Source organism: Pongo abelii, chromosome 5 (assembly GCF_028885655.2).
Source record: "Pongo abelii isolate AG06213 chromosome 5, NHGRI_mPonAbe1-v2.0_pri, whole genome shotgun sequence".
In the NCBI taxonomy this organism is placed as follows: Eukaryota; Metazoa; Chordata; class Mammalia; order Primates; family Hominidae; genus Pongo; species Pongo abelii.
This window is the reverse complement of record NC_071990.2, coordinates 162,351,333-162,378,029: the sequence shown is the minus strand read 5'-3', so window position 1 is coordinate 162,378,029 and position 26,697 is coordinate 162,351,333. Positions and strand designations below refer to the sequence as shown.

Below are 26,697 nucleotides of genomic sequence, written 5' to 3'. Positions count from 1 at the left end.
TGGGTAGAAAAACACTCGGTCCTAAGTACCAGTGGCCTGAAGGGATATGGGTTCCCAGGGAGAGAAAAGCAAAGGCAAAAAGGCAGATGAGAGTCAGCAAAGAGAGGGATGCTGAAAAGTAAAAGGGATGTGTAGATGGACAGAACCCCAGTCTGACTGCACTCTGGCCAATTTTTTTGGCCATAAGTGACTAGCAAAGACCTGGAAAAACCATTTCTACATGTTGGACAACAGCTGGTAGAGGACCTAGAGCATTGAGAGAGGGGCAGTGTTGAGCTCAACTCCATAGATGCCTTGGCTTTCTTCCTGGTTACCCTTCCTGCACTGCAGAGCAAGGTGGTGGAAACCAAGCAAACTGTAGCCATCTGTCTGAACGGTGGAGAGGGATTGGAGTTTGTGATGACTCTGGTAGTTGAAATTTTCTAGGTCTGCTACAAATAAGGACTGGTTTGTGGAGGAAAGGAGCTCTACAAATATGCATAGAAGTCTCCTCCAGTCCTTGGCTAAACATGACACTGCATGTGCACAGAAAATGGTTCCACAAGAACGTATGGCAAAGAACATTTCCTTAGAAAGAGCATCTGCAAGAGAAGAGCAAGCTCAATAAAGAAGACAGAGATCACATAGCACTCTGGGATATTGGAGTTCTTACCAGCTAGACGAGAGAGTCCTCACAGAACACACTGCCAATTCAGTGGAGACCCCAGAACAGCCATAGTTTAAAAGTAGAATTAGCCTATTACTAGAATAAAGGCAGCTGCAGACTAACCCTTGCACAGCTGAAAAGCAAGTGTCCAAGCATGAAATCGGGTTCCAAGTCAATGAAGTGCCTGTGAGAGGAAATCTCAACTCTCTTTAGAAGTAAACAACGAAGTCCACTGGCTGAGCTATGCGGTATCCCCAGAGTGAGTCCTAAATTTAAAATGTGACTACATGTAGAAAAAGCATGTCGTGCGATCCATGACCAGGAAATAAATCAGGCAATACAAACGGGCGCGGGAATGACAGAAATGATTAGAATGGCATGAAAATTTGACATATCACTATGATAACTATTTCAAGTATTTACAAAAAGGTGAATATGGAACAAAACAAATAAAATATCAAAAGAAAGTAACAGTATAGAATAGCCAAATAAAATTAAAGACCTAATATAAAAAGCTATGTCTTCAATGAAAAAATTACTGGATGGCCGCCTGATCAATGTAGACGTTTCCGAAGAAGAAAGTAACCAAAAATCAATTCTACAGAACCAACTACACGCATACACACACACACAACACACCCATACACACACACTCAAATACTCACAAGTTCACACACACACACACACACACACACACACAACCCTCAAGAAATAGTGGAATAAAAAATCAACTGAACCTCACAGACATGTTGCAAAATAGGAAAAGATTTCCTGCATGTGGGAAGCAAGTCACAGAAAAGAGAAAGGGAGATAGGAACAGAAACAAATACCGGAATCAAGGCTGGCCGAGAACTTTTCAATTATGAAGAATGTTAACAAAATCTCAAAAACAGGAAACTCAATGTATCAAATAGGGATTTCGAAAAAAAGAAAAAATCCAGTATGATGCAGTTTTGTATTTCACAGTTTGACCTTAAGAAGACGGAGATACAATAAGAAGAAACTTCTTATGAGAAACCGGGGAAAAACAAGCTGTTTCTTGCTAAAAGAACAGTGATACAAATTGCTAATGCATTCTCGTCAAAAACACTGGAAGCCAGGTACCGGGAATGTTATTAATGTGGTAAACAGGAACAAGAAGAGATCAACCAAGACTGCTAAATAGCAGTAAAATGCCTTGAAGATCATCCATGTTGCATAAATGTATATCGTGCACTGTCCCCAAAAAGAAAGCGGAAACTGTAAGAATTTGGAATCAGCAGGCTGATGTAACAAGAGAGGTGACCTGAAGGAATGAGGTAGAAGAAGAATAGCACAAGAAGGGAACTTTGTGCAGCCCACGTAATGAAGAACCCAGCAGTTGGCAAATGTACATGTAAATGCAAAATATTTTCTTGACCAAATTTCTATATATTTTTAAATGAGAGTTGACTACTTGAAGCAAAATGATAGCAATATGTTTAATTTTTGCACCTGTAGAAGTAAGAATTTGAACACTTAGCATAAATCATGTAGGGAATAATTGGAAGTGTGCCATTGAAACTTTCTTACCTCATGCACGATGGTATGTAATATTAATAAAAGGTTACTGTGTGGTTTAAAAGGGATATTGCAAATCCTAGAGTAATCGCAAAGTGTTGAACGCTGAGGTGTATTGCATAGTAAGAATATTCCATGTATTCAAAAGAGAGAAGCCAAGGAAGAAAGAAATTTGTCACGAGCTCGGGTTCTTAGTACATCCCGTTGCTCATTGAACCAGCTTCCTGGAATGGAGGGTCTGGGGTTGAGACTAGGACACAAGTATAGAGTCTCTAGAGAGAGAGTGTTGCATCCCCATGGCCCATGATACACTTCCCACTTTCTCAGGCAGCCACAGGTCATGAATGTGAGGCCACTGAGAGGTTGGAGGAACGTTCTTGGGAGGCATAAGGAAGAGCGAAAGCTTCAAGATCCCCACAGCCCAAACTCCTCAACTGCTTTGCCTCCTAATTCATTGTTCTCTGAATCCTCCATAGCTCTCTGACATCTTCAGATCTCATAGTGTACCCCGCCGTCTTCCTTTATGCCGTGGGTCCCACTGTTCTTTCAACTCATCCCCCTTTCCCTGAGTTCCAGAGTGGCTGCAGCCAGCAGAGGATAGACTGAGAGCAGGAGAGAAGGTCCTGCTCAGGAACACATTCCAGAGATACTGCATCCTGCCTGGGAGCAAGTTTTCTAGGGCAGCTTTGAGAAGTCTTGCAGAAACTTGACCCATGTGATATGGGAATGACAGACAGCAATACTATTTGCACAATGCTTTTCCATGGGAAAGGTAGAGCCTTTTCGCTAGGTTTTGAGTACAGGAGTGTGAAGGTTGACCTGGAAAGCTTATCCTCCTGGATGCCAAGTATTCTCTGAAGAACTACATGTTAGTTGCAACTCGCACATTAGCATATGAAGTCCTACGGAGAGAGATACGGAGAGGTAGACAGATAGAGATACATTTGTATGTGAATAAACAATTCCACAATACAGACATCAAAATCTATACCAGTTATTCCAGAGAGATGGATTGGGCAGAAGGCAGAGGGAGAATACTCTGATCATTTTTTGGCCACATGTATGTACTATCTCAGTGTGTCTAAGAAGCATTTGCTGCTTTAGAGGTTTTTTTTTTTTAATAGAATAATCTATTAATTATGAGAACTGTGCAGAGAGGATTGGTGATTGAGAGCCATTTGTGCTTGTGGCAATCATATGGTACTTTTAATGGGAATATTAGAAAGGCACCGGTAATGACCTTGTTGCAGCACCAAGGAGAGGGTGTGGGGAGCCCCTGCGTATTGTCCCACCTCTTGTGACGTGTATCGTTTTGGAATTTCCAGTGGCTTGATCAGGAACTACTGCAGGAATCCAGATCCTGTGGCAGCCCCTTATTGTTATACGACGGATCCCAATGTCAGGTGGGAGTACTGCAACCTGACACGATGCTCAGACGCAGAAGGGACTGCCGTCGCGCCTCCGACTGCTACCCCGCTTCCAAGCCTAGAGGCTCCTTCCGAACAAGGTAAGGAGCCTGTGGCCAGACATCTACACGCTTGGACGCTGGGATGAAAAGCCATGGAAATTCCCACTGATGCAGCAGGCTTCGATGGTACACGGATGCTCGAGCATTGATTGAGTTCTGCCATGTAGCAGGAAGCCTCCGTGCACTCTCTGGGGGAGCCAGCGGAGTGATTTCTGGCGCAACGTGGTTGGGCTGTGTCTTTAGGATGGGCACAAACCCTCCAGGGTGATCAACTTCACAACTCTCCTCATTGCAAACCGGGCTCTCTCAGTGTCCTAGTCAAAATTTTCATTGTATCATGCTGTCGGGTGTGTGACTCTTTCCAAGCCAGTAAGCTTTACCTGGGCTTTCTTCAAGTAGAAAGCATTCAGTGCAATCTTCAGCATTCCAGATTCCCAGAAGTGTGGCTCTGGAGCCTGCCACCCTGGAGAAAGCCACCAGGGCTGCAATAATTCCGCATCGTCCTGGGTCTGTGGAGCAGTGCATGAGCTCCCAATGCTCTAAGGCTCTGCAGCCCTAGGCTTTGAAGGGAGTGATTTCTCAGTGTTCTTAAACGTCTTTCTGATGGCACTTGTACCTGTGAGGGTTCTGGAGAGAAAGAGTAGTAGACTTCTACTTTATTGCAATTCAGGATGCGGGGCACGAGAGGATTCCCTCTTTCCTCCAAAGGAATAAGCTTTTGGCCTGCACACATCCCTGAGCAGCAAAGTGTCTTTGCCTTCAGTCAGATGTATAGGACCGTTTTCTGCCCCATGGCCCGGAAGCCAAAGGCCTTGGCTTTCATGATCAACGGTCTAGGGAAACATGCAAAATGTCCATGTCTGTCCCCACCTCTGCCCCCGACAGCCAATTACCATCTGCAGCCCGCATTACCAAATGCCATGCCCTTTGCTCGCTCCTGCCCCATCTTTCTCATGAACATTCAGTAGAGGTTCCCAGAAAGGTGCTTGCTCGTGAGCACACTTTCCAATGAGAGGGATTCTGATCTGTTCTGTTTCTCTAAGGTGTCAGGTGAAATATTTCCAAGAACTTCCTACGGTTCTAGAATGGTAGGAATCTGTTGCTTTGGTGTTTGTTTGTTGGTTGGTTTTTTCATATCCATCTGCCTATGGATAAGGAAAAGAGAACGGTTGTAATTGTCATAGACTCCTTTCTGGTTGTGTCATAAATGACTTCACATCTTTCCCTGTTCTAAGAGACACTCATCATGATTTCTTCTGTTTTCATTTCAGCACCGACTGAGCAAAGGCCTGGAGTGCAGGAGTGCTACCACGGTAATGGACAGAGTTATCGAGGCACATACTTCAAGACTGTCACAGGAAGAACCTGCCAAGCTTGGTCATCTATGACACCACACTCACATAGTCGGACCCCAGAAAACTACCCAAATGGGTATGTCTTTGTTCTTTACCGTAAGAGAAGAAAGGGCCAACTGAAGATTCTGTTGGAAGAGACATGCTTCAAGATGAGTTCTCCGAACTCAACTTGTGTCAGATGCAGTTGGTGTAGCAAAATGTCTCAGGATGATTGCCTTAGAGCTAAGGGTCTGAGAGAAGAGAAATGTGAAGCTGCCTCTCCTTCCTCGTAGTTTTCTGGAGCAGAAGGGAAATCTGGAGGCGAGGACATCACATTAAGAAAACAGTCAGAATGACAAATGACCAAACACTTAGATTAGCCTTCCACAACACCTACCAAGGGTCAATGAAGACTTTCCAATTGGAATTGTGTTATTCTGACTACCAGTTCCTGAAGGGAAGGTTGTGTATGCCTTTTCTGTCTGGGCATATGAGGAAAGAATGTGTGCATATTTATGGAGAGGTGAATCTATCTCTTTCTAGATCTACATATATTCCAATGGGTAGAAAAACACTCGGTCCTAAGTACCAGTGGCCTGAAGGGATATGGGTTCCCAGGGAGAGAAAAGCAAAGGCAAAAAGGCAGATGAGAGTCAGCAAAGAGAGGGATGCTGAAAAGTAAAAGGGATGTGTAGATGGACAGAACCCCAGTCTGACTGCACTCTGGCCAATTTTTTTGGCCATAAGTGACTAGCAAAGACCTGGAAAAACCATTTCTACATGTTGGACAACAGCTGGTAGAGGACCTAGAGCATTGAGAGAGGGGCAGTGTTGAGCTCAACTCCATAGATGCCTTGGCTTTCTTCCTGGTTACCCTTCCTGCACTGCAGAGCAAGGTGGTGGAAACCAAGCAAACTGTAGCCATCTGTCTGAACGGTGGAGAGGGATTGGAGTTTGTGATGACTCTGGTAGTTGAAATTTTCTAGGTCTGCTACAAATAAGGACTGGTTTGTGGAGGAAAGGAGCTCTACAAATATGCATAGAAGTCTCCTCCAGTCCTTGGCTAAACATGACACTGCATGTGCACAGAAAATGGTTCCACAAGAACGTATGGCAAAGAACATTTCCTTAGAAAGAGCATCTGCAAGAGAAGAGCAAGCTCAATAAAGAAGACAGAGATCACATAGCACTCTGGGATATTGGAGTTCTTACCAGCTAGACGAGAGAGTCCTCACAGAACACACTGCCAATTCAGTGGAGACCCCAGAACAGCCATAGTTTAAAAGTAGAATTAGCCTATTACTAGAATAAAGGCAGCTGCAGACTAACCCTTGCACAGCTGAAAAGCAAGTGTCCAAGCATGAAATCGGGTTCCAAGTCAATGAAGTGCCTGTGAGAGGAAATCTCAACTCTCTTTAGAAGTAAACAACGAAGTCCACTGGCTGAGCTATGCGGTATCCCCAGAGTGAGTCCTAAATTTAAAATGTGACTACATGTAGAAAAAGCATGTCGTGCGATCCATGACCAGGAAATAAATCAGGCAATACAAACGGGCGCGGGAATGACAGAAATGATTAGAATGGCATGAAAATTTGACATATCACTATGATAACTATTTCAAGTATTTACAAAAAGGTGAATATGGAACAAAACAAATAAAATATCAAAAGAAAGTAACAGTATAGAATAGCCAAATAAAATTAAAGACCTAATATAAAAAGCTATGTCTTCAATGAAAAAATTACTGGATGGCCGCCTGATCAATGTAGACGTTTCCGAAGAAGAAAGTAACCAAAAATCAATTCTACAGAACCAACTACACGCATACACACACACACAACACACCCATACACACACACTCAAATACTCACAAGTTCACACACACACACACACACACACACACACAACCCTCAAGAAATAGTGGAATAAAAAATCAACTGAACCTCACAGACATGTTGCAAAATAGGAAAAGATTTCCTGCATGTGGGAAGCAAGTCACAGAAAAGAGAAAGGGAGATAGGAACAGAAACAAATACCGGAATCAAGGCTGGCCGAGAACTTTTCAATTATGAAGAATGTTAACAAAATCTCAAAAACAGGAAACTCAATGTATCAAATAGGGATTTCGAAAAAAAGAAAAAATCCAGTATGATGCAGTTTTGTATTTCACAGTTTGACCTTAAGAAGACGGAGATACAATAAGAAGAAACTTCTTATGAGAAACCGGGGAAAAACAAGCTGTTTCTTGCTAAAAGAACAGTGATACAAATTGCTAATGCATTCTCGTCAAAAACACTGGAAGCCAGGTACCGGGAATGTTATTAATGTGGTAAACAGGAACAAGAAGAGATCAACCAAGACTGCTAAATAGCAGTAAAATGCCTTGAAGATCATCCATGTTGCATAAATGTATATCGTGCACTGTCCCCAAAAAGAAAGCGGAAACTGTAAGAATTTGGAATCAGCAGGCTGATGTAACAAGAGAGGTGACCTGAAGGAATGAGGTAGAAGAAGAATAGCACAAGAAGGGAACTTTGTGCAGCCCACGTAATGAAGAACCCAGCAGTTGGCAAATGTACATGTAAATGCAAAATATTTTCTTGACCAAATTTCTATATATTTTTAAATGAGAGTTGACTACTTGAAGCAAAATGATAGCAATATGTTTAATTTTTGCACCTGTAGAAGTAAGAATTTGAACACTTAGCATAAATCATGTAGGGAATAATTGGAAGTGTGCCATTGAAACTTTCTTACCTCATGCACGATGGTATGTAATATTAATAAAAGGTTACTGTGTGGTTTAAAAGGGATATTGCAAATCTTAGAGTAATCGCAAAGTGTTGAACGCTGAGGTGTATTGCATAGTAAGAATATTCCATGTATTCAAAAGAGAGAAGCCAAGGAAGAAAGAAATTTGTCACGAGCTCGGGTTCTTAGTACATCCCGTTGCTCATTGAACCAGCTTCCTGGAATGGAGGGTCTGGGGTTGAGACTAGGACACAAGTATAGAGTCTCTAGAGAGAGAGTGTTGCATCCCCATGGCCCATGATACACTTCCCACTTTCTCAGGCAGCCACAGGTCATGAATGTGAGGCCACTGAGAGGTTGGAGGAACGTTCTTGGGAGGCATAAGGAAGAGCGAAAGCTTCAAGATCCCCACAGCCCAAACTCCTCAACTGCTTTGCCTCCTAATTCATTGTTCTCTGAATCCTCCATAGCTCTCTGACATCTTCAGATCTCATAGTGTACCCCGCCGTCTTCCTTTATGCCGTGGGTCCCACTGTTCTTTCAACTCATCCCCCTTTCCCTCAGTTCCAGAGTGGCTGCAGCCAGCAGAGGATAGACTGAGAGCAGGAGAGAAGGTCCTGCTCAGGAACACATTCCAGAGATACTGCATCCTGCCTGGGAGCAAGTTTTCTAGGGCAGCTTTGAGAAGTCTTGCAGAAACTTGACCCATGTGATATGGGAATGACAGACAGCAATACTATTTGCACAATGCTTTTCCATGGGAAAGGTAGAGCCTTTTCGCTAGGTTTTGAGTACAGGAGTGTGAAGGTTGACCTGGAAAGCTTATCCTCCTGGATACCAAGTATTCTCTGAAGAACTACATGTTAGTTGCAACTCGCACATTAGCATATGAAGTCCTACGGAGAGAGATACGGAGAGGTAGACAGATAGAGATACATTTGTATGTGAATAAACAATTCCACAATACAGACATCAAAATCTATACCAGTTATTCCAGAGAGATGGATTGGGCAGAAGGCAGAAGGAGAATACTCTGATCATTTTTTGGCCACATGTATGTACTATCTCAGTGTGTCTAAGAAGCATTTGCTGCTTTAGAGGTTTTTTTTTTTAATAGAATAATCTATTAATTATGAGAACTGTGCAGAGAGGATTGGTGATTGAGAGCCATTTGTGCTTGTGGCAATCATATGGTACTTTTAATGGGAATATTAGAAAGGCACCGGTAATGACCTTGTTGCAGCACCAAGGAGCGGGTGTGGGGAGCTCCTGCATATTGTCCCACCTCTTGTGACGTGTATCGTTTTGGAATTTCCAGTGGCTTGATCAGGAACTACTGCAGGAATCCAGATCCTGTGGCAGCCCCTTATTGTTATACGACGGATCCCAATGTCAGGTGGGAGTACTGCAACCTGACACGATGCTCAGACGCAGAAGAGACTGCCGTCGCGCCTCCGACTGCTACCCCGCTTCCAAGCCTAGAGGCTCCTTCCGAACAAGGTAAGGAGCCTGTGGCCAGACATCTACACGCTTGGACGCTGGGATGAAAAGCCATGGAAATTCCCACTGATGCAGCAGGCTTCGATGGTACACGGATGCTCGAGCATTGATTGAGTTCTGCCATGTAGCAGGAAGCCTCCGTGCACTCTCTGGGGGTGCCAGCGGAGTGATTTCTGGCGCAACGTGGTTGGGCTGTGTCTTTAGGATGGGCACAAACCCTCCAGGGTGATCAACTTCACAACTCTCCTCATTGCAAACCGGGCTCTCTCAGTGTCCTAGTCAAAATTTTCATTGTATCATGCTGTCGGGTGTGTGACTCTTTCCAAGCCAGTAAGCTTTACCTGGGCTTTCTTCAAGTAGAAAGCATTCAGTGCAATCTTCAGCATTCCAGATTCCCAGAAGTGTGGCTCTGGAGCCTGCCACCCTGGAGAAAGCCACCAGGGCTGCAATAATTCCGTATCGTCCTGGGTCTGTGGAGCAGTGCATGAGCTCCCAATGCTCTAAGGCTCTGCAGCCCTAGGCTTTGAAGGGAGTGATTTCTCAGTGTTCTTAAACGTCTTTCTGATGGCACTTGTACCTGTGAGGGTTCTGGAGAGAAAGAGTAGTAGACTTCTACTTTATTGCAATTCAGGATGCGGGGCACGAGAGGATTCCCTCTTTCCTCCAAAGGAATAAGCTTTTGGCCTGCACACATCCCTGAGCAGCAAAGTGTCTTTGCCTTCAGTCAGATGTATAGGACCGTTTTCTGCCCCATGGCCCGGAAGCCAAAGGCCTTGGCTTTCATGATCAACGGTCTAGGGAAACATGCAAAATGTCCATGTCTGTCCCCACCTCTGCCCCCGACAGCCAATTACCATCTGCAGCCCGCATTACCAAATGCCATGCCCTTTGCTCGCTCCTGCCCCATCTTTCTCATGAACATTCAGTAGAGGTTCCCAGAAAGGTGCTTGCTCGTGAGCACACTTTCCAATGAGAGGGATTCTGATCTGTTCTGTTTCTCTAAGGTGTCAGGTGAAATATTTCCAAGAACTTCCTACGGTTCTAGAATGGTAGGAATCTGTTGCTTTGGTGTTTGTTTGTTGGTTGGTTTTTTCATATCCATCTGCCTATGGATAAGGAAAAGAGAACGGTTGTAATTCTCATAGACTCCTTTCTGGTTGTGTCATAAATGACTTCACATCTTTCCCTGTTCTAAGAGACACTCAGCTTGATTTCTTCTGTTTTCATTTCAGCACCGACTGAGCAAAGGCCTGGAGTGCAGGAGTGCTACCACGGTAATGGACAGAGTTATCGAGGCACATACTTCAAGACTGTCACAGGAAGAACCTGCCAAGCTTGGTCATCTATGACACCACACTCACATAGTCGGACCCCAGAAAACTACCCAAATGGGTATGTCTTTGTTCTTTACCATAAGAGAAGAAAGGGCCAACTGAAGATTCTGTTGGAAGAGACATGCTTCAAGATGAGTTCTCCGAACTCAACTTGTGTCAGATGCAGTTGATGTAGCAAAATGTCTCAGGATGATTGCCTTAGAGCTAAGGGTCTGAGAGAAGAGAAATGTGAAGCTGCCTCTCCTTCCTCGTAGTTTTCTGGAGCAGAAGGGAAATCTGGAGGCGAGGACATCACATTAAGAAAACAGTCAGAATGACAAATGACCAAACACTTAGATTAGCCTTCCACAACACCTACCAAGGGTCAATGAAGACTTTCCAATTGGAATTGTGTTATTCTGACTACCAGTTCCTGAAGGGAAGGTTGTGTATGCCTTTTCTGTCTGGGCATATGAGGAAAGAATGTGTGCATATTTATGGAGAGGTGAATCTATCTCTTTCTAGATCTACATATATTCCAATGGGTAGAAAAACACTCGGTCCTAAGTACCAGTGGCCTGAAGGGATATGGGTTCCCAGGGAGAGAAAAGCAAAGGCAAAAAGGCAGATGAGAGTCAGCAAAGAGAGGGATGCTGAAAAGTAAAAGGGATGTGTAGATGGACAGAACCCCAGTCTGACTGCACTCTGGCCAATTTTTTTGGCCATAAGTGACTAGCAAAGACCTGGAAAAACCATTTCTACATGTTGGACAACAGCTGGTAGAGGACCTAGAGCATTGAGAGAGGGGCAGTGTTGAGCTCAACTCCATAGATGCCTTGGCTTTCTTCCTGGTTACCCTTCCTGCACTGCAGAGCAAGGTGGTGGAAACCAAGCAAACTGTAGCCATCTGTCTGAACGGTGGAGAGGGATTGGAGTTTGTGATGACTCTGGTAGTTGAAATTTTCTAGGTCTGCTACAAATAAGGACTGGTTTGTGGAGGAAAGGAGCTCTACAAATATGCATAGAAGTCTCCTCCAGTCCTTGGCTAAACATGACACTGCATGTGCACAGAAAATGGTTCTACAAGAACGTATGGCAAAGAACATTTCCTTAGAAAGAGCATCTGCAAGAGAAGAGCAAGCTCAATAAAGAAGACAGAGATCACATAGCACTCTGGGATATTGGAGTTCTTACCAGCTAGACGAGAGAGTCCTCACAGAACACACTGCCAATTCAGTGGAGACCCCAGAACAGCCATAGTTTAAAAGTAGAATTAGCCTATTACTAGAATAAAGGCAGCTGCAGACTAACCCTTGCACAGCTGAAAAGCAAGTGTCCAAGCATGAAATCGGGTTCCAAGTCAATGAAGTGCCTGTGAGAGGAAATCTCAACTCTCTTTAGAAGTAAACAACGAAGTCCACTGGCTGAGCTATGCGGTATCCCCAGAGTGAGTCCTAAATTTAAAATGTGACTACATGTAGAAAAAGCATGTCGTGCGATCCATGACCAGGAAATAAATCAGGCAATACAAACGGGCGCGGGAATGACAGAAATGATTAGAATGGCATGAAAATTTGACATATCACTATGATAACTATTTCAAGTATTTACAAAAAGGTGAATATGGAACAAAACAAATAAAATATCAAAAGAAAGTAACAGTATAGAATAGCCAAATAAAATTAAAGACCTAATATAAAAAGCTATGTCTTCAATGAAAAAATTACTGGATGGCCGCCTGATCAATGTAGACGTTTCCGAAGAAGAAAGTAACCAAAAATCAATTCTACAGAACCAACTACACGCATACACACACACACAACACACCCATACACACACACTCAAATACTCACAAGTTCACACACACACACACACACACACAACCCTCAAGAAACAGTGGAATAAAAAATCAACTGAAGCTCACAGACATGTTGCAAAATAGGAAAAGATTTCCTGCATGTGGGAAGCAAGTCACAGAAAAGAGAAAGGGAGATAGGAACAGAAACAAATACCGGAATCAAGGCTGGCCGAGAACTTTTCAATTATGAAGAATGTTAACAAAATCTCAAAAACAGGAAACTCAATGTATCAAATAGGGATTTCGAAAAAAAGAAAAAATCCAGTATGATGCAGTTTTGTATTTCACAGTTTGACCTTAAGAAGACGGAGATACAATAAGAAGAAACTTCTTATGAGAAACTGGGGAAAAACAAGCTGTTTCTTGCTAAAAGAACAGTGATACAAACTGCTAATGCATTCTCGTCAAAAACACTGGAAGCCAGGTACCGGGAATATTATTAATGTGGTAAACAGGAACAAGAAGAGATCAACCAAGACTGCTAAGTAGCAGTAAAATGCCTTGAAGATCATCCATGTTGCATAAATGTATATCGTGCACTGTCCCCAAAAAGAAAGCGGAAACTGTAAGAATTTGGAATCAGCAGGCTGATGTAACAAGAGAGGTGACCTGAAGGAATGAGGTAGAAGAAGAATAGCACAAGAAGGGAACTTTGTGCAGCCCACGTAATGAAGAACCCAGCAGTTGGCAAATGTACATGTAAATGCAAAATATTTTCTTGACCAAATTTCTATATATTTTTAAATGAGAGTTGACTGCTTGAAGCAAAATGATAGCAATATGTTTAATTTTTGCACCTGTGGAAGTAAGAATTTGAACACTTAGCATAAATCATGTAGGGAATAATTGGAAGTGTGCCATTGAAACTTTCTTACCTCATGCACGATGGTATGTAACATTTATAAAAGGTTACTGTGTGGTTTAAAAGGGATATTGCAAATCCTAGAGTAATCGCAAAGTGTTGAACGCTGAGGTGTATTGCATAGTAAGAATATTCCATGTATTCAAAAGAGAGAAGCCAAGGAAGAAAGAAATTTGTCACGAGCTCGGGTTCTTAGTACATCCCGTTGCTCATTGAACCAGCTTCCTGGAATGGAGGGTCTGGGGTTGAGACTAGGACACAAGTGTAGAGTCTCTAGAGAGAGAGTGTTGCATCCCCATGGCCCATGATACACTTCCCATTTTCTCAGGCAGCCACAGGTCATGAATGTGAGGCCACTGAGAGGTTGGAGGAACGTTCTTTGGAGGCATAAGGAAGAGCGAATGCTTCAAGATCCCCACAGCCCAAACTCCTCAACTGCTTTGCCTCCTAATTCATTGTTTTCTGAATCCTCCATAGCTGTCTGACATCTTCAGATCTCATAGTGTACCCCGCCGTCTTCCTTTATGCCGTGGGTCCCACTGATCTTTCAACTCATCCCCCTTTCCCTCAGTTCCAGAGTGGCTGCAGCCAGCAGAGGATAGACTGAGAGCAGGAGAGAAGGTCCTGCTCAGGAACACATTCTAGAGATACTGCATCCTGCCTGGGAGCAAGTTTTCTAGGGCAGCTTTGAGAAGTCTTGCAGAAACTTGACCCATGTGATATGGGAATGACGGACAGTAATTCTATTTGCACAATGCTTTTCCATGGGAAAGGTAGAGCCTTTTCGCTAGGTTTTGAGTACAGGAGTGTGAAGGTTGACCTGGAAAGCTTATCCTCCTGGATGCCAAGTATCCTCTGAAGAACTACATGTTAGTTGCAACTCGCACATTAGCATATGAAGTCCTACGGAGGGAGATACGAAGAGGTAGACAGATAGAGATACATTTGTATGTGAATAAACAATTCCACAATACAGACATCAAAATCTATACCAGTTATTCCAGAGAGATGGATTGGGCAGAAGGCAGAGGGAGAATACTCTGATCATTTTTTGGCCACATGTATGTACTATCTCAGTGTGTCTAAGAAGCATTTGCTGCTTTAGAGGTTTTTTTTTAATATAATAATCTATTAATTATGAGAACTGTGCAGAGAGGATTGGTGATTGAGAGCCATTTGTGCTTGTGTCAATCATATGCTACTTTTAATGGGAATATTAGAAAGGCAGCGGTAATGACCTTGGTGCAGCACCAAGGAGAGGGTGTGGGGAGCCCCTGCATATTGTCCCACCTCTTGTGACGTGTATCGTTTTGGAATTTCCAGTGGCTTGATCAGGAACTACTGCAGGAATCCAGATCCTGTGGCAGCCCCTTATTGTTATACAACGGATCCCAGTGTCAGGTGGGAGTAGTGCAACCTGACAGGATGCTCAGGCGCCGAAGGGACTGCAGTCACGCCCCCGCCTGCTAACCCGCTTCCAAGCCTAGAGGCTCCTTCCGAACAAGGTAAGGAGCCTGTGGTCAGACAGCTACACGCTTGGATGCTGGGATGAAAACCATGGAAATTCCCACTTATGCAGCAGCCTTCAATGGTACATGGATGCTCGAGTGTTGCCTGAGTTCTGCCATGTAGCAGGAAGCCTCCGTGCACTCTCTGGGGGTGCCAGTGGAGTGATTTCTGGTGCAACGTGGGTGGGCTTTGTCATTAAGATGGGCACAAACCTTCCTGGATGATCAGCTTCACAACTCACCTCATTGTAAAATGGGCTATCTCAGTGTCTTAGCCATAATTTTTATTGTAACATGCTGTCAGGTGTGTGACTCCTTCCAAGCCAGTAAGTTTTTTCAGGGATTTCTTCAAGTAGCCAACATTCAGTGCAATCTTCAGCTTTGCAGATTCTGAGAAATGTCGCTCTGGAGCCTGTCACCCTTGAGAAACCTAACAGGGCTGCGTTAATTCCATATGGCCCTGGTTCTGTGGAGCAGTACATGAGCTCCCAATGCTCTAAGGCTCTGTTTCCCTAGGGTTTGAAGGGAGTGATTTCTCAGTGTTCTTAAACCTCTTTCTGATGGCACTTGTACCCGTGAGGGGTCTGGAGGGAAAGAGTAGTAGGCTTCTACTTTATTGCAATTCAGGATGTGGAGCACGAGAGTATTCCCTGTCTCTTCCAAAGCAATAAGCTTTTGGCCTGCACACATCCCTGAGCAGCAAAGTGTCTTTGCCTTCAGTCAGATATATAGGACCGTTTTCTGCCCCATGGCCCGAAAGCCAAAGGCCTTGGCTTTCATGATCTATGATCTAGGGAATCATGCAAAATTTCCATGTCTGTCCCCACCTTTGCCCCCGACAGCCAGTTACCACCTGCAGCCGGCATTGCCAAATGCAGTGCCCCAGGCGTGAACATTCAGTAGAGTTTCCTAGAAAGGTGCTACCTCATGATCGTACTTTGCAGTGAGAAGGAGTCTGTTCTGTTCTGTTTCTCTAAGGTTCAGGTGAAATATTTCCTAGAACTTACTACAGTTCTAGAATGGTAGGAATCTGTTGCTTTGGTGTTTGTTTTTGGTTGGTTTTCTCCCATCCATCTGCCTACAGATAGGGAAAATAGTACGGTCGTATTTCTAATACACTCCTTTCTGGTTGTGTCATAAATGGCTTCACATGTTTCTCTATTCTCAGAGATACTCAGTTGGTTTGTTGTGTTTTCATTTCAGCACCAACTGAGCAAAGGCCTGGGGTGCAGGAGTGCTACCACGGTAATGGACAGAGTTATCGAGGCACATACTTCACCACTGTCACAGGAAGAACTTGCCAAGCTTGGTCATCTATGACACCACACTCGCATAGTCGGACCCCAGAATACTACCCAAATGCGTATGTCTTTGTTCTTTACCATAAGAGAAGAAAGGGCCAACTGAAGTTTCTGTGACAAGAGATATGCTTCAAGCTGAGTTCTCCGAACTCAACTTGTGTCAGATGCAGATGGCGTAGCAAAATGTCTCAGGATGATTGCCTTGGAGCTAAGGGTCTGAGAGAAGAGAAATGTGAAGCTGCCTCTCCTTCCTCCTAGTTTTCTGGAGCAGAAGGGAAATGTGGAGGCGAGGGGATCACCTTATGAAGAAAGTCAGAATGATGAATGACTAAACACTTAGATTACCCTTACACAACACCAACTAAGCGTCAATGAAGATTTTCCAGTGGGAATTCCATTATTCTGACTTCCAATTCCTGAAGGGAAGGTTGTGTTTGCCTTTTCTGTCTGGGCTCATGAGGAAATTATGTGTGCTTATTTATGGACAGGTGAATTTATCTCTGTCTATTTCTATGTATATTCGAATAGTGAGAAAATCTCTCAGTCCTAAGTACCAATGGCCTGAAGGGATACAGGTTCCCAGCAAGAGAAGAGCCAAGGAAGGAAGGCAGATGAGAGTCAGCACAGAGAGGGATGCCGAAAAGTAAAAGCGATGGGTAGATGTACAGACGCCCTGGTCTGACTACCCCATGGCCAATCATTTGGCCATAAGCAACAACCAAAGACATGGAAAAATCATTTCTACATGTGGGACAACAGATGGTAGAGGACCTAGAGAATTGAGAGAGGGCCAATGATGAGCTCAACTCCATAGATGCCTTGGCTTTCTTCCTGGATACACTTCCTGCACTGAATAGCAAGGAGATGGAGCCGAAGCAGACTGTAGGATCTTGCTGAACAGGGGAGAGGGATTGGAGTTTGGGATGACTCTGATATTTTCTAGGTCTGCTACAAATAAGAACTGGTTTGTGGAGGAAAGGAGCTCCACAAATACGCATAGAAGTCTCCTCTAGTAGTTGGCCTCACATGACACTGCATGGGTACAGAAAATGGTTCCACAGAAAGTATGGCAAAGAACATTTACTGAGAAACAGCAACTACAAGAGAACAGCAAGCTCAATAAAGAAGATAGAGATCACATAGCACTCAGTGATATTGGAGCTCTTACCAGCTAGACGAGAGAGTCCTCATGGAACACATTGCCAATTCAGTGGAGACCCCAGAACAGCCATAATTTAAAAGTACAATTAGTATATTACTAGAATAAAGGCAGCTGCAGACAACCCCTTGCACAACTGAAAAGCAAGTGTCCAGGCATCAAATCGGTTTCCAATCAATGAACTGCCTGTGAGAGGAAATCTCAACTCTCTTTAGAAGTGAACAACAAAGTCAATTGGCTCAGCTATGCAGTATCCCCAGAGTGAGTCCTAAATTAAAAATTTGACTATGTGTAGAAAAGGATTTCGTGTGATCCATGACCAGGAAATAAATCAGGCAATACAAACGGGCTCAGAAATGACAGAAATCATTAGAATTGCATGAAAATTTGACATATCACTATGATGACTGATTTCAAATACTTAAAAAAATGAATATGCAACAAAGCAGGTATCATACCAAGAGAAATTAGCAGTATAGAATAGCCAAATCAAATTAAAGAACTAGTATTAAAAAAGTATGTCTTAAATGAAAAAATTACTGTATGGCCGCCTGATAAATTTAGACATTTCGGGAGAAAAAAATAACCAAAAACAATTTTACAGAACCTACAGAACTTGCTACACACACACATTCACATTCAAAACACACCCATACACACATACACACACAAAAACTCACAAGTTCTAACATGCACACACAGAAACACACACACACAAGCACACCCCTGAAGATATAGTGAAATATAAAATTAAGCGAACCTCACAGACATATAGGAAAATATGAAAAGATTTCCTGCGTGTGGGAAGCAAGTCACAGAAAAGAGCAAGGGAGTTTGGAAAGAAACAAATACTGGAATCAAGGATGGCTGATAACTTTTCAATTTTGAAGAATTTTTTAAAAAGCATAGATTCATGAAACTCACGGGATCAAATAGGGAATTTCGAAAAAAAAACTGTATGATGTAGTTTTGTACATCACAGTTCGAAGGTAACAACGCCAAGATATAATAAAAAGAAACATCTCATGAGAAACTGGAGGAAAAAGAGCTGTGTCTTCCTAGAAGTACAGTGATACAAATTGCTTATGCGTTCACCTCAGAAACACTGGAAGCCGGATGCTAGGGAATATTATTAAAATGATAATCAGGAACAAAAAGTGATCAACCAAGAATGCTGAATCCAGCAATAAAATGCCTTGAAGATCATCCATGCTGTATAAATGCATATTGTTCAGTGCCCCAAACAAAGAAGCCAGAAACTGTAAGAAATCGAAATCAGCAGGCTTATGTAACAAGAGAGGTGACCCGAAGGAATTATGTAGAAGAAAAAGAGAACAAAAAGGGGACTTTCTGCAGCCCACGTAATGAAGAATCCAGCAATTGGCAAATGTAGATGTAAATGCAAAACATTTTCTTGATAAAATTTCTATATCTTTTCAAATGAGAGTTGACTACTTGAAGCAAAATGGTAGCAAGATATTTAACTTTAGCATAGGTAGAGGTAACAACTTGAACATGTAGCATAAATCATGTAGAGAACAATTGGAAGTGTACCATTGTAAGTTTCTTACCTCATGCACGATGGTATGTAATATTAATAAAAGGTTACTGTGTGGGTTCAATGGGATATTGCAAATCCTAGAGCAATCACAAAGTTTTGAACTCTGGTATTTATGGTATAATAAAAATAGTCCATGCATTCAAAAGAGGGAAGCCAAGGAAGAACTAGAAGTCTTTCAAGAGCTCGGGCTCTTATCCATCCAGTTGCTCACTGAACCAGCTTTCTGGAATGGAGGGTCTGGGGTTAAGACTAGGCCACAAGTGTAGAGTCTCTACAGAGACAGTGTTGGAACCCCATGGCCCATAATACATTTCCCATTTTCTCAGGCAGCCACAGGTCATGAATGTGAGGATACTGAGAGGTTGGAGCAACATTCTGGAGAGGCATAAGGAAGAGGAAATGCTTCAAGATCCCCGCAGCCCAAACTCCTCACCTGCTTTGCCCCCAATGCATTGTTTTCTGCTCCTCTGTAGCTGTCCAACCTCTTCAGATATCTTAGTCTACCCTGCCATCTACCTTTATGCCATGGGTCTTACTATTCTTTCAACTCATCCCCCTTTCCCTCAGTGCAGAGTAGCTGCAGCCAGCAAAGGGTAGACTGAGAGCAGGAGAGAAAGTCCTGCTCAGGAACCCATTCTACAGATACTGCATCCTGCCTGGGAGCAAGTTTTCCAGGGCAGCTTTGAGAAGTCTTGTAGAAACAAACCTACTTGACCCACATGATATGGGAATGACAGACAGTAATACTATTTGCACAGCGCTTTTCCATGGGAAAGGTAGAGCCTTTTCACTACATTTTGAGTACATAGAGTGTGAAGGTTGACCTGGAAAGGTTATCCTCCTGGATCCCATGTTTTTTTCTGAAGAATTACATGTTAGTTGCAACTCGCACATTAGAATATGAAGTCCTACGGAGAGAGATATGGAAAATTAGATAGATACAGATACTTTTATATGTGAATAAACAATTCCACAATACAGACATCAAAATCCATACCAGTCATTCCAGAGAGATGGATTGGGCAGAAGGCAGAAGGAGAATACTCTGATCATTTTTTGCCCACGTGTATGTATCATCTCAGTGTTTCTAAGAAGGGTTTGCTACTTTAGATTTTTTTTATAATAATAATCTTTTAAGTATGAGAAATGTGCCAAGAGGATTGGTGATTGAGAGCCATTTGTGCTTGTGGCAATCATATGGTACTTTTAATGGGAATATTAGAAAGGCACCGGTAATGACCTTGTTGCAGCACCAAGGAGAGGGTGTGGGGAGCCCCTGCATATTGTCCCACCTCTTGTGACGTGTATCGTTTTGGAATTTCCAGTGGCTTGATCAGGAACTACTGCAGGAATCCAGATCCTGTGGCAGCCCCTTATTGTTATACGACGGATCCCAATGTCAGGTGGGAGTACTGCAACCTGACACGATGCTCAGACGCAGAAGGGACTGCCGTCGCGCCTCTGACTGCTACCCCGCTTCCAAGCCTAGAGGCTCCTTCCGAACAAGGTAGACAGCCCATGTCCAGACATCTACATGCTTAGATGCTGGGATGAAAAGCCATGGAAATTCCCAGTGATGCAGCAGCCTTCAATGGTACACAGATGCTCGAGTGTTGACTGAGTTCTGTCATGTTGGAGGAAGCCTCCATCCACTCTCTGGGGGAGTCAGCAGATTGATTTCTGGTGCAACGTTGGGTGGGCTGTGTCTTTAGGATTGGCACAAACCCTCCAGCGTGATCGACTTCACAACTCACCTCATTTTAAAATGTACTATCTCAGTGTCTTAGCCAAAATTTTTATTGTAACATGCTGTCAGGCATGTGACTCTTTCCAAGCCAGTAAGCTTTTCCTGGGATTTCTTCAAGTAGACAGCATTCAGTGCAATCTTCAGCATTGCAGATTCCGAGAAATGTGGCTCTGGAGCCTGTCACTCTTGAGAAACAGGACTAACAGGGCTGCATTAATTCCATATCACCCTGGTTCTATGGAGCAGTACAGGAACTCCCAGTGGTCTATGTTTCAGGCCTTCCTTAGTCATAGGTGGGCTCTGCAGCCCTAGGTTTTTAAGTGAGAGACTGCCCCATGTTCTGGTGGCAGTTGTACCTGTGAGCGGTCTGGATAGAAAGAGTAGGCGACTTCTGTATTATTGCAATTCAGGATGTGGGTCATGAGAGGATTCCATCTCTCCTGCAAGGGAGTAAGCTGTTCGCCTCCACCCATCCCTGATAACTGAAGTGTCTTTGTCTGCAGTCCTAGACGCAGGACTGTTGTCTGTCCCATGGCCCAGAAGCTGAAGGCCTTGCCTTTTGTCATGAAACGTTCATTGTTTTCACGTCTGTCCATTTCTCTGCCCCTCACACCCAATCGCCACGTACGGCCTGTACCCCCAAATGCATCGTGCTTTGCTGTTTGCTGCCCCATGGTCCTCATGAACATTCAGTAGAAATTCCCATAAATGTGCTTGCACGTGAGCGCAGTTTCCTTTGAGAAGCCCTCTCATCTGTCCTTTTTTTCTAAGCTTTTATGTGAAATATTTCTAAGAACTTACTACAGTTCTAAAATGTTAGGAATTTGTTTCTTTGGTGTTTTTGTTTGTTGGTTGGTTGGTCAGTTTTCTCAAGTCCATCTGCCTACAAATAAAGAAACGAGAACGTTAATTGTCATATTCTCCTGAGGTCATAATTCTCAGAGACTTTTTTCTGGTTTGTGCCATAAGTGGCTTCACATGTTTGACTCTTCTTGGAAATACTCAGCTTGATTTCTTCTCTTTTCATTTCAGCACCAACTGAGCAAAGGTCTGGGGTGCAGGAGTGCTACCACGGTAATGGACAGAGTTATCGAGGCACATACTTCATTTCTGTCACAGGAAGAACCTGCCAAGCTTGGTCATCTATGACACCACACTCGCATAGTCGGACCCCAATGTACTACCCAAATGCGTATGTCTTTTTTCTTTAGCATAAGTGAAGGAAGGGTCAGTGGAAATTTCTGTTAGAAGAGTCATGCTTCAAGCTGAGTGTTCAGGACTCAAGTTGTCTCAGATGAACAGTGCATAGCAAAATGTCTCAGGAACATTGTCTTTGAGCAAAGGGTCTAAGAGAATACAAATGTTAATCTGGCTCTCCTTCCTCCTAGTTTAATGGAGCAGAAAGGTATCTGGAGGCAAGGATATCACATTAAGAGAAAAGTCAAGATGACAAATGATGAAACTCTTAGAGTACCCTTCCACAACACCCACTAAGGTTCAATGCAGCCTTTTCTCCTTGGAATTCTATTAAACTAACCTCCAATTCCTGAAGTGAAGCTTCTGTTGGGGTTTTCTGTTTTAGCTTACAAGGAAAGTACATATGTATATCTATGGAGAGGCAAATCTATCTCTTTCTATATCTACGTCTATTCCAATATGTAGAAACACAGTCGGTTCTGACCACCAGTGGTCTGAAGGGATACTGGTTGTTAGAGAATAAAAATGGCAGGAAGGCAGATGAGAGTCAGCAAAGAGAGAGATCCTATAAAGTAAAAGAGTGGATAGATGGACAGAAGCCCAGGTCTGACCAGCCCATGGCCAGTCTTTCGGCCATAAGTGACTACCAAAGACATGGAAAAATGGTTTCTACATGTTGGACAACAGACGGTAGTGGACCAAAAGAATAGTGACAGGGGGAACAATGAGATCAACTTCATAGATGCCTTGGCTTTCTTCCTGGAGGCCCTTCTTGCACTGAAGAGCAAGGGGATGGAGCCCAAATGGACTGTAGCCATCTTCCTGAATGCAGGAGAGAGATTGGAATTTGGGACTACTGTGGTAGCTAGGATTTTATAGGCCTGCTGAGAATGAGAATGGATTTGTGGATGAAAGGAGCTCCAGGGGCACGCATAGTAGTCTCCTCGAATCTTTGGCTAAACATGACATTGCATGTGAACAGAAAAAGTTTCCACAAGAAAGTAGAGAAAAGAATATATCCTGAGGAATAGCAACTGCAATTGAACAGTGAGCTCAATGAAGAGGACAGAGCTCTCATAGCATTCTGGGATATTGGAGTTCTGACCAGCTGGAGGAGAGACCTCACTGAACCTCTTGGGAATACAGTAGAGACTCCAGAAAAGTCATATTTTAGGAGTAGAATTAGTAAATTTCTAGAACAAAGGCAGCTCCAGACAAACCCTGGCAAAGCTGAAAAGCAAGTCTCCAAGCATTAAAATAGTTTCCAAGTCAATTAACTGCCTAGGAGAGGAAAACTCAACCCTCTTTAGAGGTAAACAACAAAGTCAAGTGGCTCAGCTATGTGGTGTTCACAGTGTGAGTTCTAAGTTTAAAACTTGACTACACATAGACAAGCTTTTAGTGTGAACCATGACCAGGTGAAAAATCAGTCAATACAAATAGACCTAGAAATGACAGAAATGATTAGAATGGCAAAAAATTTGACATATCAATATGATAACTGAGTTTTAGGATTTAAGAAAACAGAATATGGAATGAAGCAGATATCATATCAAGAGAGAGTAACAGTATAGAGAGCCAAATTAAATTAAAGAACTAGTATAAGAAGGTACGCCTTAAATGAAAAAATTGCTGGATGAATTCCCAATTGAGTGAGATGTTTCAGAAGTAAAAACTAACTGAAAAACAATTTTATACCACCTACAGAACCAGCTACACATACACAAATGACACACACACATGCACACACACTCACACATGCACAGGCTTAGAAACACGCACGCACACACACACATACACACACATCTCCACAAATACTAAAAAATGAAATCAACTGATCCTCACAGACCTGTGGGAAAATATAAAAAGATTTCCTGCATGTGGGTAGGAAGTCACAGAAGGAGAGGAAGGAGAGATTGCAACAGAAACAAATACTGGAAGCAAGGATAGCTAAAAACTTTTCAAATGAGAAGAATATTAAAAACCACAGATTCAAGAAGCTGAATGAATCAGACAGGGAATTTCCAAAAAAAAAAAAAACTGTATGATGCACTTTTGTACATCACAGTTCAACAGTCAGAAGGCAAAGATATAATAACAAGAAACATCTCATGAGAAACTGGAGGAAAAAGAGCTGTGTCTTGCTAGAAGAACAGTGATACAAATTGCTAATGCATTCTCATCAGAAACACTGGAACCCAGTTAACAGGGGATATCATTAAAATGATAAACTAGAAAAAAAAGAGATCAACCAAGAATGCTACATCCAGCAATAAAATGCCTTGAAGATCATCCATGTTGGATAAATGCATATTGTGCACTGCCCCAAATAAATAAACCAAAAACTAATAATTTGGAATCAGCAGGCTTGTGTAACAGGAGATGTTGCCCGAAGAAAATTAGCTAGAAGAAGGATAGTTCAAGAGGGGGACTTTCTGCAGCCCACGTAATGCAAATGCAAAATATTTTCTTGATCAAATTTCTATACCTTTTTAAATGAGAGTTGACTACTTGAAGCAAAATGATAGCAATATATTTAACTTTAGCATATGTACAGGTAAAAATTTGAACATATAGCATAAATCATGTGGGGAATAATTGGAAGTGTACCATTGTAAGTTTCTTACCTTATCCACGATGGTATGTAATATTAATGAAAGGTTGAATTTGTGGGTCCAAAGGGATATTGTAAATCCTAAAGGAATCACAAAATTTTGAATTCTGAGGGATATTGTATAATAAGAATTTTCCATGTATCCAAAAGAGGGAAGCCAAGGAAGAAAAAGAAGTCTTTCAAGTACTAAAGCTCTGAGCACATCCCGTTGCTCATTGAACCAGCTTCCTGGAATGGAGGGTCTGGGCTTGAGACTAGGTCACATGTGTAGAGTCTCTAGAGAGACAGTGTTGGATCCCCATGGCCCATAATACATTTTCCATTTTCCCAGGCAGCCACAGGTCACGAATGGGAGGATTCTGAGAGGTTAGAGCAATGTTCTTAGGAGGCATAAGGAGGAGTGAATGCTCTGAGATTTCCCCAGCCTGAGATCCTCCATAGCTGCCCGACCTCTTCAGACCTCATAGTCTGCCCAGCTGTCTCCCTTTATGCTGTGAGTCCCACTGTTCTTTCAACTCATCCCCCATTCCCTCAGTCCCAGAATTGCTGTGGCCAGCAGAGGATGGACTGAGAGCAGGAGAGGAAGTCGTGACCAGGAACCCATCCTAGAGATACTGCATCCTGCCTGAAAGCTAGGTTTCCAGGGCAGCTTTGAGAAGTCTTGCAGAAAGAAACCCACTTGACCCACCTGATACGGTATCGACAGACAATAATATTTTTTGTGCAGTGGTTTTACATGCTAAAGGTAGAGCCTTTTGGCTACATTTTGAGTACATTGAGTGAGACTGCTGGCCTGGGAAGGATGTCATCCTGGATGCCATTTTTTCTCTGGAGAACTATATGTTAGTTCCAACATGCACATTACTATATGAAGTCCTACACAGAGAGATACGGAGAGCTAGACAGATAGAGATACTTTTGTACGTGCATAACCAATTCCACAATACACACATCAAAATCCATACCAGTTATTCCAGAGAGATGGATTGGGCAGAAGGCAGAAGGAGGATATTGTGATCCCTTTTTGGCCACATGTATATATAATCTCAGTGTTTCTAGGAAGTGTGTGCTGCATTAGATTTTTTTCTTTAAAAAAAGTGATAATCTATTAAGTATGAGAAATGTGCAGAGAGGATTAGAGATTGAGAGCCATTTGTCATTGTGGCATGTATGGTATCTCTTTTGGGAATATTTCAAAGGCACCAGTTATGACCTTGTTGTAGCAAATATATAGTGTTCCTGCATATTGACCCATTTTTTGTGATGTGTATTCTTTTGGAATTTCCAGTGGCTTGATCAAGAACTACTGCCGAAATCCAGATCCTGTGGCAGCCCCTTGGTGTTATACGACAGATCCCAGTGTCAGGTGGGAGTACTGCAACCTGACACGATGCTCAGATGCAGAATGGACTGCCTTCATGCCTCCGAATGTTATTCCAGTTCCAAGCCTAGACGCTTTTTTTGAACAAGGTAAGAAGTTGTGCCAGACATTTACATGCTTGGATGCTGGGATAAAAAGCCATGGAAACCCCCACTGATGCACAAGCCTTCAGTGCTACACTGGTTCTTGTGTGTTGGTTCTGGGTCTGCCATGTGGGAGGAAGCCTTAGCACACTCTGGGGGAGCCAGAGGTGTGATTTTTGGTGCAACCTGTGTGAGCTGTGTCTTTAGGATGGGCGGAAACCATTCTGGGTGCTCAACTTCACCACTCCCCTCATTGTAAAAGGGGCTATCTCATTGTCCTAGACAAAATTCTTATTGTAATATGCTGTCAGATGTGTGTGTCTTTCCAAGCCAGTAAACTTTCCCAGGGATTTCTTCAAGTAGACAGCATTCAGTGCAATCTTCAGCATTGCAGATTCTGAGAAATGTGGCTCTCGATTCTGTTATCCTTGAGCAACCTAACTGGGTTGCATTAATTCCATATCTCCCTGCATCTGTGGAGTAGTACATGAGCTCTCAATGCTCTATCTCTCAGGTCTTTTTCAGTCCGAGGCAGGTTGTGCAGTTCTTAGCTTTGAAAGGAGTGATTTTTTAGTGTGCTTTTGCCTCTTTCTGATGGAACTTGTATCTGCGGGGGGTCTGGAGAAAAAGAGTAGTAGACTTTTGCTTTATTGCAATGCATTATGCTGGGCACGAGAGGATTCCCTATCTTATTGTGGGTGATAAGCTTTTGGCCTCCACTCATCCCTGAGAAGTGAAGTGTTGTTGCCTGCAGTTTTAGCTGCAGGACTGTTGTCTGTCCCATCACCAGGAGTTTAATGCTTTTCTTTTTTGAGCAATCATCTAGGGACACATGCAAGGTTTTTATATGTCCTTGCCTCCTCCCCAAAAAAACA

General features: G+C 43.0%; 1 protein-coding gene across 1 annotated transcript in view; it reads left to right on the top strand.

The window, feature by feature from the left end:
• The window catches only part of LPA (lipoprotein(a)), a 261,628-nt gene that overhangs the window by 156,606 nt on the left and 78,325 nt on the right, over window positions 1–26,697 (top strand). The window contains 9 exon segments of the mRNA XM_063725300.1: window positions 3,511–3,692; window positions 4,925–5,084; window positions 9,057–9,238; window positions 10,471–10,630; window positions 14,595–14,776; window positions 15,983–16,142; window positions 20,126–20,307; window positions 21,580–21,739; window positions 25,647–25,828. Of these exon segments, the coding sequence (XP_063581370.1) occupies window positions 3,511–3,692; window positions 4,925–5,084; window positions 9,057–9,238; window positions 10,471–10,630; window positions 14,595–14,776; window positions 15,983–16,142; window positions 20,126–20,307; window positions 21,580–21,739; window positions 25,647–25,828 (1,550 nt within the window).